This window comes from Colius striatus, chromosome 11, assembly GCF_028858725.1.
Source record: "Colius striatus isolate bColStr4 chromosome 11, bColStr4.1.hap1, whole genome shotgun sequence".
Classification (NCBI taxonomy): domain Eukaryota; kingdom Metazoa; phylum Chordata; class Aves; order Coliiformes; family Coliidae; genus Colius; species Colius striatus.
Genome location: NC_084769.1, coordinates 11,706,103 through 11,719,404, shown reverse-complemented (window position 1 = coordinate 11,719,404; position 13,302 = coordinate 11,706,103). Strand labels below are relative to the sequence as shown.

The 13,302-nt window shown below is 44.5% G+C and overlaps 1 protein-coding gene across 5 annotated transcripts in view; it reads left to right on the top strand.

Moving 5' to 3' along the window:
* Positions 1–13,302, top strand: part of KALRN (kalirin RhoGEF kinase) — a 527,013-nt gene that overhangs the window by 156,567 nt on the left and 357,144 nt on the right. For all 5 annotated transcript variants that reach the window (XM_062005204.1, XM_062005203.1, XM_062005205.1 and 2 more), the window contains exon 2: positions 12,723–12,797. In XM_062005204.1, the coding sequence (XP_061861188.1) occupies positions 12,723–12,797 (75 nt within the window). The remainder of the gene's footprint in view (positions 1–12,722; positions 12,798–13,302) is intronic.

The window sequence follows — 13,302 nt, the reverse complement described above, 5'->3', positions numbered from 1 at the left end:
AAATATTTCAGTATGCATTTTTTATTCACAAGCACATCATTATTGCTTTATCCTGCAGCTTTCATTTGTAGTCAGCGTCATGTATCTCGACTTTCTGGAGTTAATGTACACCTTGCTATAATTGGATATTGCAACATTTGATAGGGCTTTCCAGGAAAGTGATAGAGAGGGTAGAGATATTTCCACAGGCTGCATTTTCATCGGATCACAACATTTAAGCAGGCATAAGCAAGAAGATATTTTTTCTGTACCTCTTAGTCCTCTGTAATGTTCTGGAACTGTGCTGGTGGGCACTGGGCCAGATCCTGCAGTGAGTCCACTGGATGAGGCATAAAACAGAGATCCGTGGACTCATGAACATTTCCACGATATGTTCCTCAGGTACAAGAATCCTGGCTGGAAAGTCCTAACTACTTTTCCAGTGCAGGTTTATAAGCATCAGGTTTACAAAAGGTTGTTACAAATACCCTGCCTCAAATCTCAGGCCATAACACCTGCGCTCTGCCATCAGTCAGCTGCCTTGAAATACATAAAATGCCATTACATGGTTAGTAGTCTCCAACCATAGGTGGCTCTGGCTGTTTTAGGGACTTTTGGGTAGAAACTGCTCAAATGCTGTGTTTGTGCAGCCCAGTACCAGCGATGCTGACTGGACCCCGTAATAAAGCTGCAGGCAGGGCAGGATGCAGATGTGAGATGGATGAATGGCGAGGGGCATCGGCACAACTATGACTGACACACGCATGTTGCACCAGCTGGTGGTGGCAGAGGGGTGGGAACAGATCTTCTTAATGTGCACCTGCTTATATAAATTAATTATTATAATAATGAAGCTAAAGTGTGATGAATCTGTTCTCCACAGACCGTCTTTCATGCTGCCTTTACTTTGGAAGTAGGCAGAAACTATCGGTGCCTTTCTTCCTTTTCCTTTGTGCGGATAATTTGCCATTTTTGTTTTGTCATCACTTCTAATGTTTCATTGACTTCTGACTGTGACTTGTCATTTATTCAAAGCTGTATTAGCATGGTAGAGCCTAAGATCTATTGAACAGCTAATGTAATGGAGAAGTCATTCCAGCAGCAGAGCTGAAGTTTGCAGTAAAAGGTCATGGCAAGCCTGGGCTGGAAATGTGGACATGGTCTGTCCTTTTTATCAGCAAGGCTAAGACTAAAATATGAGAAGGTGTGTGTAGTTGCATGCTTGTGTTGGAGAGAAGGTGTGCTTTCCATGAGATGTGCATGCAGGATGGATTCCTGGCTGAGGGAAAATATAAAAACAGGTTATTGAAACGGCTGCAGCCGGAGGAGTGAAATCTCACCTGCAGTAGGAGATGTGGGGGAAAGGAGAAGCTGTGTTTTCCTCTCATCTGTAATTTCCTGGAAGTAATAGATGTCTTTTTGTTGACTTAGCTGGGTTTAGATTGGGGACTGCTCCTCAGTACTGTACTCAAATGAGTCTTGGCAGCTGCCTGTAAAAAGGTCCTGGAAAGACACCACAGGCTGCCATAGATTGCCTATGATCAATGTAGAATTTCACTGTCTTCAGGAGACCTTTCTAATGAACTTCAATGGACTATTACTGACACTTTGCACGTGACAGTTTCCTCCTGCCTGGAATTGCTGGTTTTTGCAGAGTGGGCTGTTCAGTGAAACTGAAGTCAAGGAAACCACCAACCAAATAAAATCCCTTCAGAAGAAAGATGTGCATGGGAGGAGGATTTTGTCATGTAATCTGTGAAACTGAAAAATCATTGCCAATATCTTGCACTTCTGTCACCTCTGTTGAAAGAAAAACATAAGGGGACAAGGTCAGGTCTGTGGCTTTTGCATTTGCAAACTGGCACTGGGCTGGAAAGAGGGGCCCAAAACTTTCCCTGTGTTTTAGGGATGAGTTGGATGGTCATTTGACTCCAGCTGTCATGGATCTATAGAGCAGCAGCTTGCACCCTCTGGAGATCAGTCAGATCTCATTAACCTGTAGTCAGTTATTTGTGCAGCTCTGAGCTCCTCCTTAGTGAAAAGAAGCCAGTTTATGGAGTTTAGGCATTAATCTTGTTAGATATATTTTAGCCCCTTCCATAAAGAAAAGTATGTTTGGGATAAAGAACATATTTCTGGTAACTCTGGCATCCAGTCTCACAGTCTAATGGGATATGTAAGAGGAGATTAAATGCGTATCTTATGTCTTTGAAGGCTGCCCAGTGGCTTTGTGTAACTCTACCTTCTGGGGAGTATCATTTCAGCAAATTTAAGGGCTGCTTGTCCAGGAAGAGATCCAGACAGCTAAGCGAGGCTTTAATCCCAGTCATCTCTTTATAGGTGTCTTTAGCTGGAACATACTAAAGGAAAGCTGCATTTTCAACCCATTGGTGATTCTTTTCTATTCAACATGACAATAACATTGCAGGTTTTCACCACAAAAATGTAAGGCTTCTTACAGCAGTGAGTCTTAGGGCTATAAACATTTGTACTAGCATGTTAAAGAGATTTGGGCATAAGGGGCTGTGCTGGCATTAGGGAGCGACTCAAAATCTGAGTAGGCTAACATTAGATTAAACAGAGGCAGGCAGTAATTTAATTGGCATTTCTACATTGAGAGAAGGAAAAAATAGTAAGTTTAAAAAAAAAATGTGGCTAGGAAGCTTTTAGAAATCAGGGAGGTAATTTACTTTCCAAAATGATTCACAGCATCTCGTGTTAGCTAATTAACAAAACAGCACGTTTGTGAATTTAACAGCAGCGGGGTTAGGACTCACTGGGCTCGGTTCTCGTCCATGTGTTTTTAGGGTCTGTTCAGCCCCCTTGATGCGTTTGCTCTGCTCTGTGGCATCTGGGGGATCCCGGCCTTGTTCAGGGGGCAGAGTTACAAGTGGCTGTGCTCCACGATAGGAGCCAGATGAGGGTGAAAGGGGCAGGTGGAGAGGCAGGAGATTATGCATTGAGTGGCATGACTCAGCCATCCATAAAATGATTTTCATTAATGTTTAATGTGTGTCAAAAATGTCAGCATCCGTAAGAGAGGCAGATAAATTATTCAGTCCTGTGAGTGTCTTGCCTTCCCCCTCCCACTGATGTGTATAAAATGTTTGCCCTGGTTTTGTTTAGATTTGGGATGTTGTTGGGGAAGTTAAAGCAATCACTCTTACATGCAGAGTGTTTCCTTGCGAGACCCTCGGAGGAGCTGCTGCTGCTGCCGCTGCTTTACAGTTCAGTGCTTCATTAGAGAGGTCTGGGCAACCTAAAGTCAGCTGCAAGTGTGTTCTGCACAGTCCCTGTTGGTGGGCTGGGATTGTTTTTAGATTGGTTTGCAGAGGAGTAGACCCTGGGAAACTGAAATAAGGAGAGACAGAAGAGTGGGGTGTGACGGGGGAGGCCCAGCTCACCAGGTAAGGGCTGTGGGGAGCTGCTGTCAGAGCAGCCCAGCAGCACAGTGTGTAGCCTGTAAGCTTTTCCCGTGGGGATGTGCTGTACCTGATGTTAGCTGGGATGCTTTCTTCTGCCATTCTTGCTGCCTTGATTTTGCTGGTTTTGTCTGGAGGTGCATCACTTAGAAACCAGTGAGCACCAGGTCTGGATGAGCTGTGTTCCACTCAGGGACAGGACAGCCTCTGCCATCCCAGCAGGGCTTTGACTGCTCTCCCACATACCTCTCTGTAGGGACGTTTTCTACTTTCCTGCCCCATTTCAAGAGCTTAGGGCAGGAATCCTTCGTTATCTATAACTAGGGAATCTATGCTCAGGAAGGCAAAACTCTCCTTAGAGTTGCAGGTTTGGGTTTTCATTTTGTTAAAATCAGCTTCACAGGATGACACAATGGTTGCAAGCTGAAATCCTAACTCCTAGCAGAAAGAAAGAAGGACCAAAGGAAGAAATTTATCTGATCAGCTGGGATTTAAAACGAGGCGAGACAGAGGGAAATGTAAGCCTAATTAATAGTGAGGCTGCAGTTTGTGAGTGTTGGATGAACCACAATCAAAAATGAGTAATTAAAAACCTGCTCTGACACTCACACTAGACACAACCATCCTTCCTGGGCAGGGATCCTTCTTAAAGGACTTTTCCAACCATCGTGATTGTATGATTCTGTGAAGGCAATGGGAACTTTGTCAGCTTGTGATCTGTTCAGACAGGTCATGGTGAACCCTGTCAGAAAAATTAGAGAGAAGTGTGCATTAAAAGGAAAATACACAGATTGGTTTTAAACATGAGACAAATGCAATGGCTTTGTTTGTTTGGGATTTTTCTCTTTCTTTTTTAGGGAAACCACGAGCCTTGGGACAAGGATCTCAATTGGCCTCTAATTAAAGTTGCTTTCTTACTGTCTGGCATGAAATCCCCCTGAGAGGCAGATGTTTGCAAAGCACACTTGAGGCACTGGCATATGGTTCCTTTGTAAGGCTGGCGTTTCAGCAAAGTGCCTCCTGAATGTTGTACATAATTAGATATTTTATTTTTTTGTCCTGGAGAAGTTACTGGTGGCTGGGGACCCCCAGGACCCAAGAGAGAGGCTTTCCGAGAGATGGATGGGAAGCCCTGAGCACGTAACTGATACATGACAGGTGCTGGCAGCTGCCCTGATACAGCTTTTTGGAAAAAGCCTGACATAACTAAACCAATGCCAGTTGAAGGAAATTACTCTAACCTACAAAATTTAATAGAAGATGAGATCCTGGGTACCCAGCCTCTACAACTTTACAGAGGACTTGCATCTTTCCTGCAGGAATCCATCAGCAGGAGTATAAAATTCTGGGGAATGTTTCCATGAGGAATCCAGTTGTGATTGAGAGGGGAGTGAACTGAAAAGAAAATATTCATGCACACAAGGCTTGGGTAAGAACCATGGTCACACTTAAAATGTGACTTCAGTTTACAAATGGCCCATAGTTCTTTATTAACACCATAAAAGACCCTTGCATCTGGGTGGTCACTGATGTGTAGTGCAATCTACAGAAAGACACTTAATGACTAAAAGCTCAAGGTGCTGAATACACTCATTTCCCTCTGGGGCAGCACATCCATCCCTTGCACACTTAAATAAAACACAGGATTTTGTGTCTGATGACCTAATTTTTCCCAGTTCTCTTTAACCTTTCCATTTCTTGCCCAAAAAGTTCTTCCTGTGATTGTCAGAGCAAGTCTTTCCTACTGTCAGTACTTCATTTTTGCCTATCTATAAAAGTACACTGCAACAGTTCCCTGCCTCAGGAAGGTTTTTTGAGGCAAAATTAATTTGTGTTTGTAAGGTCAGGTTTGAGGTCTGTGGACCTGACTGTGCTTTACTAATGTGGGCAGTCATTATTTCCATTCTGTAGAGAGGAAAACCAAGATCTAGCACAGTTGAAACAGCTTGCTCAGGATCACAAAGCAATTTAGGAGCAGAATCACAAATAGAGCCAAGTCTTTTGACTAGCAGTCAGATGTGCTATCCACAGGGCTACCTATAATGTCTAATTATTTTTCTAAGGGTAGGAACTGAAAGATCTCAGCCTGATTCCAAAGCCCTGATGAAAATAAAAAGGAAATGCTTAAAAAGATTGACTCAGTCATTGCATTCTCTGAGCATCTCTATTAGTGCATGTTTAAAATGAAATGAATAAAATCCCCCATGGATGGAAATGAAGCAGAGTCGTTGTTGCAGATTGTGCATAAATTCAGTTTCCTTCTGATGCTTTGAATGGCAAAGCCTGGCTGTTGGCTTAGGTGGGACACACAGGGTGTGATGTTTTCGGCTTTCAGATGCTGAACACAGCTTATTAAAGGCCACATGTGCACAGAGGCTAATGAATTTGCATGCTTGCTGCAAGGGGCTCTATCTTTCTGGAAGCCTTGCCTATTCTTTGGCATCCTTTCAAGCCGAGGCTACTGTTTAAATGTGTGGACATTCAAAGGCTGTGCTGGGAGGCTAAATGCTGCCAAGTACCTCGTGGAAGGAATAACAATTGCAGCAATTAGCAAGCTCCCCCAAAGCTCAGCCCTGTCTCTCTCTTGGTGTTACAGGCAGGGGAGGGAAGGGAGCTGTGCTGGCACTAGCTGTCAAGCCGTGGAAAAGTGGGATTCAAGCAGTGGGAAATCAGAGGGACAGACCCGTCAGTGTAGAGGGGGCAGAAAAACAGCCGGACCTCTGAAAAGCACTGGCAAAACAGAAGCAGAGGTACCCTGTAGCCTTGCCACCCAATAGCTTTGACCAGAAGGATGTTCCAGCAAGCAGTAGTGGTGTATAATTAATAAAAGGAAAGACAGAATAAAGAAACACAGAGAAAATAATATTAGTCTTGGACTGAGCCTAAGTATTACATATAAAAATGCCATTCATCTTTTCATTTTAGAATAACTGCTGCAGTGTAATGAGGATAACTTTTGTCTCAGCTGTGTTAAAGTGTTTGGCACGTGGTGCAATGGGATTTGCCTTTTGTGCAAACCATCTACTTGTCCGTGGTTCTTGCAACTTTTGAGGCTGTGGCACATGTCTTTGTGTCAGTCTGCACACTAGACCCAGTGGTGTAAAAACATTTACTCCATACAAGACTAGCAGGAGTGCTAGATGTTAGATTCTCAGCACATTTGTGGCTGGATCCTCTCTGAGGTACCTGTAACCCACTTTGCATACCTATGTGTCTATAATCCTGTAAATACACATGCAGAAAAAGCAGACTTCAACCACAAGCTTGAATGTTATGTGGGTCTTCAGTCCTATAGCAGCAAAGCCATCACAAGTCTAGGAAGGTCCCAGGGATTATTTAAGTTTCCATTGCAAAGCTGAAAGCAAGCTCTAGCCCTAGCTCTGCAAGGGGTGAAAAATACAGCCCATGGCAGCTATGCTTCCACGGAAAATATCACCAATGTCTGTGTTAGCTTTTGCTGGTCTCCCCAGATGAGTGTTGTATGCTGTGGCCATGCTCACTGTTCAAGGTGTGTTGAATGCAGACAAATCTGGTTTGCTGCACTTGGTCATTTAGGAAGGGCAGACATGTCAGGAGCACTCAGGTGGGCAGTTCATGTTTGAAAAAGAGACCTGAAGATGGAGGGGACAGCCCCTACCCTTGCCCCAGGGCTATGGTGCTAGTCCAACCTGCCTTTCACCTCCTCCCTGCCACGCTCTGACCTGCGGTCCTAGGACTGTAAATCCATCCTGTGAGGCCAGGTATTACTCTTTATTGGTTATTTAGAAGAACCACCTTTTTCAGTGAAGTATATGACTCTGAGTTAATCTCCAGTAATTGCCAGTACTGTTATTTACAGATTAATTTTCTATTTTTATTCTGGTTGGCGCTGCCTTTAGATTCAATTCCATTCAGTCCTTCTTTCCTTTCTTCCTCTGTGAAGTGAAAACCTGCTCTTCTGCTGCCCACAGCAGGGAAGCGTGGCAGGAGAGCGAGCCTCGCAGGCTCCTGGGGGGCTCAGGGCACTAAAATGCTCTTTCTTTGCATCAGGGATCAGACTGTTGTCCACAGAGGAGTGAACAGCAGATGCAGAGTGTCCAGCCCCATTTATCTCTGCCAGATGGTGCTAAAATACTAGTCGGGAGCACATGTTGCTTCTATTCAACCAAATGCTTGTGCCATGCTGTGGGCTCTCTGCCTCTGAACCAATGAGCCTCAGCCAGGGAAATCCCAGCGGCCAAGGCCCCAGCAGCCCTCAGCTAAGCCTCCTACCCATGGCTGGTAGAAAATCAGAGATATCAAACCAGGAAGGCTCACAGCCCTGCAGGAGACAGACAATAGTGCGCAGCAAAGGGAGGAGAGGGTTAAAAAGGGTTTAGCACACACAAAAAGTAAATATTTGAGGCAAAAATGCAGAGATAAAGAGTAACAGAAAGAGAAGAGCAGGAGGAGGAAGCAAGAAGTGTAAAGAGAAAAAGAAGGAGAAGGATTATGTTGTGCCAGAAAACAAAGGGGTGGTTGTGTGAGAAAAGCATTGGGGAAATGCAGGTTGAGCTCTGCACAAACTTTCTATCTGACACTGGAGAAGCCAGTCTCTCTATGCTTCAGTTTGCAAAGGCTACAACGGGAATAATAGTCTCCTTTGTTCTACCTCTCTCTGCTCACATCAGGTATGTTGTAGAAAGCCAAGGTGCTACTTTACTGCAAACAAAAATAAGATCCACTGAGACTCTGAGGGGGGGAAAAAAAAGAGATAGGAAGGCAAGTAGGCTATGATAAACCTAGGAGATGGCTGCTCCACAAACCAGAGAGGGGAAGAAGGCATACAGGAGAGGCCTTTACTGACGGAGAAGAAAGAAACAATATGGACCAGATTAATCCTCCTGTTGCCTCCTGGACTCCAGTAAAGTTCCTCGAGGGATGGGTTTAGCCCAAGGAGTTTACTTTTGTTTGGTTAAAGAAACTTCAGGCCAAAGTTTTTAAGTAGTGTTCCGAGAACTATGAGAATCTGGTCTGTCTTTCCTGAAAAATTGCATGGGACTTGGGATGAACAACTGCTGCTTGAGGCATGTGGAGCCAAGTGATTAAGTCCCAGGCAGTGCTCTGACAGGAGACCTTCTTCTTGCCCACACAGGCCTTTGATTTTTTTTAAATATAGAAAGTATTTCCATATTTCCAGCAGCTGATCCTTGTTGGAAGGCAAGAGCTGTATTGTTCAGGTTAGAACTGAAGCTTTTCTAGGAAAAGCCATTCAGGACCAGACCATTGGTCCATCTAGCCCAAGGCAGTGTCTCCAACAGAGGCCTAGCTCTCTGTTCACTAAAAGAAATCCTGAAGCCTGCAGGGCTAATTTATCTTTCACTCCAAGTGATAGAGTTTGACTTTTACTCCAAAGTCTGTCGGCTTATATTCTTTCCAAAACTCTTGATGATGTTGTTGCTCTCTACAGTTCCCTGGAGATGTTGTTTGCAGACCTCTGAACTCGGTGTCCTGCAGCAGCAAGTTCCCCAGGCCAACAGAAGCATTTGTGCCAGGGAAAAGGAGTTTTCTCGTTTTCAGCTTTTGTGCATCTATCGTGGACACATGCCTTAAGCTTCCCATCTCACCCATCTGGCTTCTCATTACAGCATCTCACCTAAAACTGTGAGCAGCTTCTGCTGCACAAGGAATCCCTGCTAGGAGACGGGCTGTGCGTGTGCAACGCTGCTGTGCCCTGAAACGTGACTCAGCCATGCTGAGCATCTACTTTGTAGATTTGTCAGTGGTTCTAAGTTTACAGGAATACAAAATTCTGAGAGCTGATCCTGCAGGCATGGTGTGGTTTTTTTCTCATGTCACTGCAGTAATAAAAGTTTGGGGGCACTCATAGTGTCCCTGCTATGTGGACAGCACACTAAGCCAGGACGTGCTAAAGGTGTGAGGGACTGCAGGGTGACTGGGCCATGGCACCGTGTTCTCTGTGCCTCTCTTTTGGTAACGAGGTGATTGCAATGCCCAAGCTTCTTTGCAGACCATGGTGAGACTTGCAGGTAGAAAGGCAAGAGGGGCACTGTTGTACAGTCCCATGCTTGTCATGATGGTGAACCACCAAAACAGTGCATGGGCAATGCATGGGATGGCTCCATGTTCAACCTGCCCTTCCTTCCTCTACCCTTCGCTGTCCTTCTGCTGCAGAATGACTTGGGTCTTGCAGGGGTGAGAGAGAGGTGTAGAGTGGGATACAAAGTACAGCCTTCATCATTGTCTAGTAATGAACTAGCTGGATGGTTGTATACTCAGAGCGCTGTGGCAAAAAATAGATGGTGCTGTGCAGACATGACTTTGGATCCAGCACGCAAACAAACCAACCACATGTATTAGAACCAGCTGGGGAAGAGGATGAAAATGAGCATTATCAGGGATATGCTTATAGTAACTTATGAACTGGGGAATGCATCTTTGCTGTGTTGGGCCCTCCTGGAGATGGATTTGCTGTTGCTTTTGGAGCCCTTATAGGCATTGGTTTTCCCATTTATGCGTCCCTCCCCTTAGCCCTTGCTGGAAAACCTGTCAGCATGCTCTGAGATGTAGCTGCTACCCTGAGGATTTTGCCAGGAGCTAGAGTGACCTCTGAAAGCACCAGCCATGACCTCATCTGTGGGTGATGAGCTTGCACTTGGGTGAGCAGATACATCACCCAGAGTGAGGGCATTGCTTTAGGTACCGATCTTTCTGGAGTTTCCTCCCTCATCCCAAGGGAAGTCTGGCACCCCTTGGGAGTTTTTGTCAATTCCCTGGCTGAAGGATAGTATCAGTTTTTTAATTTCTTCATCATTTTGGAGTGTGACTGACCTGTCCTGGGGGATACTGAGGTACAAACACCTACTGGCAGCATTGTCCTCACCCCTGTCTCTTCTTACCTCTCCTGTGCACAGTCAGGATATCAGGGCTATTAGGATTGAGCCCCCTGCCTGCATCCTACTTTGCTGCAGCCCAGGAGGAAAAGTAATATACTTTTCTCCTGGTCTCCTGGAGAATATGACCTCTGTGAGATGCAGTCCTTCCTTGTGGGAGAGTGTTTGAAATTGTCCTTCAGCCCTCAGGATAGTGGGGTCTTGCTAAGAAGCCCTTAATGTGTGCTTTACATACACAAGTACCACACCCACTGACATTTTTATTGAATTGTTCACTAAGACTTCAGTTGTGTTGATGTTCACTGCACAGTTAAGTGCCTAAGAATTGACTTTGCCGTTTCCCTGACAAATTTAACAAATATTGGCCAAAACTCAACTTGCACTGACACTGCTGATCTTGCAGCTGGAGAAATTTGGCCTACTACTCTGCTTCAGTGTCTTTGATCCATCGTCATGCATCTAGCACATTGGCTGTTCTCATTTGCTTCATGGTTGGATGAGAAACAAAGCTGCTTAATTTCCAAGTGTTGCTTGTGGCTGAACGGTTCCTACCTTTGTTGTGAGAGCTAACCACAGCCTGGGATCTGAAAAGTTGTTCTTCTTAAGATGATAAGTTAATTGCATGTATATTTAACACAGAGTGCACAAAGTCCTGCTCACTTGAACAAAGAGTTTGGCAACCAGGACTAGTTTCTCTGGTCTTTACTGACCACTTTATTGACATAAAGCACTCTTTAGGGATTTCTCAGGGACCATGCTCCAATGCCTGTTGGAATTGTAGTTATGTTGGTCTTGGCTTTACATTGAATTACCTCACTCCTTTGTGTGCTGATTCGCAGGAGCGTAGGCTCGTGGTGATGGTGAGCTTGCTCATCTTCTGGAGCTGAGTGTCACAGAGGTGACACCTGAGAGCATGGGGGAATGGAGAGAGATAGCTGTAGCCATTGATCACCCTTGAGCATGTGGGGATATAGAGAGGAAGCTGTAGCCATTGGTCACTGTTGAGGGCCATATTTGCATGTACAAGACAGTGTTGTTGTACAAGCTGACTATGAATAGCAAATGCTATCTCATTTGCTGTTAACAGTAACTCAGCCATCATCATCATACTTGTAGGTATGGAAATTGTTGTTATAGTCGTTATCCTTTCTGTTCCATATGTCTGTGTGGATCAAACCACTGTACCTTTGCAGGCTCCATGATGCAAGAGATAGATGACAATATATAGGAGGGGCTTTTATTCCTATTCCTGCTTTCAGACCCAGATAGTCAAGTGTCATGTGCTGTGTTCAGCAAAGACACACTGTGTTCAGTGTGACGGCTGGAGCAATGTTGCCCTGTTTCTAGCCAGTCAAGAAAGCTGCTTAGTGAGAAGATTCTCTTGCCCTGGTACCATCTCAGAAGAAAGATGGTTACTGAATGCCTGAGAAAGGCAGAAAGTAAAAATACAGGGCTTCAAATGTGTTGTACTCTTTGATGAGCTGGAATAGATTTAAGGCCTTATTGAAGATCACTCGTTGTGATGAGTGTTCACAACCCAATTATTTTTCAGAGCAACGGCAAAGGTGTTCTTCAAATCCACTTTTTGTTTTGTAATAGTGCTGATGGAATATCAGTGTCTGGCATGTTTGGGTGATCTCTTACTGCTGGTCTTTTGCAAAACAGAAAGATGCTGCTGTTGCTTAAAAGCTTTGTAGCTGTAGCTTCCAGGAGAGAGAAATTATGAGATTTCTTTGGTGAACTGTCAGGAGACATGAAATACTTCAGCTCTGCAGGGAAAACAAATGGCCCATGCATGTATATTTAACATACAATCAAACAGCATAAATTACATGAGGATGTGCTGTGGCTTCAAACCACTCCTGACCCAGGGAGAACTTCAGCTGACTCATAAGGAGCATGTCCTCCCTCAGAGTGTGTTCTTCACCTTGAGCCTTTTCATCTCTAGATGTGTTGTGTAGAAGCAGAAAGGGAGGAAGGGGTAAAGCATTTTTTAAGCCAGCCCTTGGGCAAGTCTGTCTTGAGGACTGATGCTGAATAGGTGTGTATGTGCTGTGATATTCTCTGCAATTTTGCCAGGACCATGTTCAAAACAGTGAAGGTAGAAGGCTTGTGGCTCGTTATGCAAGCTGGGCATCTCCTAGGCTTGATAGTATGGTGTGTGAAAAAAGGCAGGAGGGATAAATCTGATTACTTGGTGGGAAATTTGTTAACCTTTCAGAACTTCTGAAGGATAAAATGATGATCTGATTCTCCATATTTTCTTTTGCAAGCATATCTCTATTGATGTTAATGCTACTTGTGTGTCAACCATTAGAGTTTATGTCTTGGTGCTTTTTACTTGGTGCTTTCTCCAGTCTGATTTTGGGAAATGTGGAGTGTCTGTGAAGCTGGAAGCAAGGAGATGCTCTCCTCTAACGTGGCTTTACTGTTTTCCTCTGTTTTGCAGGTTCTTTTCGAAATGATGGTTTAAAAGCTGCCGATGTCCTTCCTATACTCAAGGAGAAAGTGGCCTTTGTGTCAGGTAAGCACATCATTTCTGGATACCTCCAGCCCAGCATGAGCAATGCCTGCTGCATCCTGGTCCTTAAGGTGCTGCAGAGTCATGAGGGGCTGGTTTCATGTTTAGACTTTGTAATACTTAAATTAGCTCATCTGTTAAGAAAAGGGATGAATATGGAGCAGGGCTATTCAGTAATAGAGTGTTGGAAAGTGGCCTATGCTTGTTTTCTTCATATACTGAGCAACAGGTAAGTTGGCAGCACAGGTGGAATTAAATGCAGCTTCTCATCTCCAGCCCAGGCTTGTGCTGTTCTCAACATTCAGACCAGTGCTTTGGGTTCAAGGTCAGTGAATGACATTAATTCCTGTTTTGTAGCAAATGCTCCAACGTGTAAATCACTGGTGTTTCATTTGCAATCCCAATCAACTTGCAGTTAAAAGTACCATTCATGCTGCATTTACATAATAACTCAGATGCTCAAAGATCTCCTGCCATCCTGCATGAAGATTTACAGCCTTCATTCATG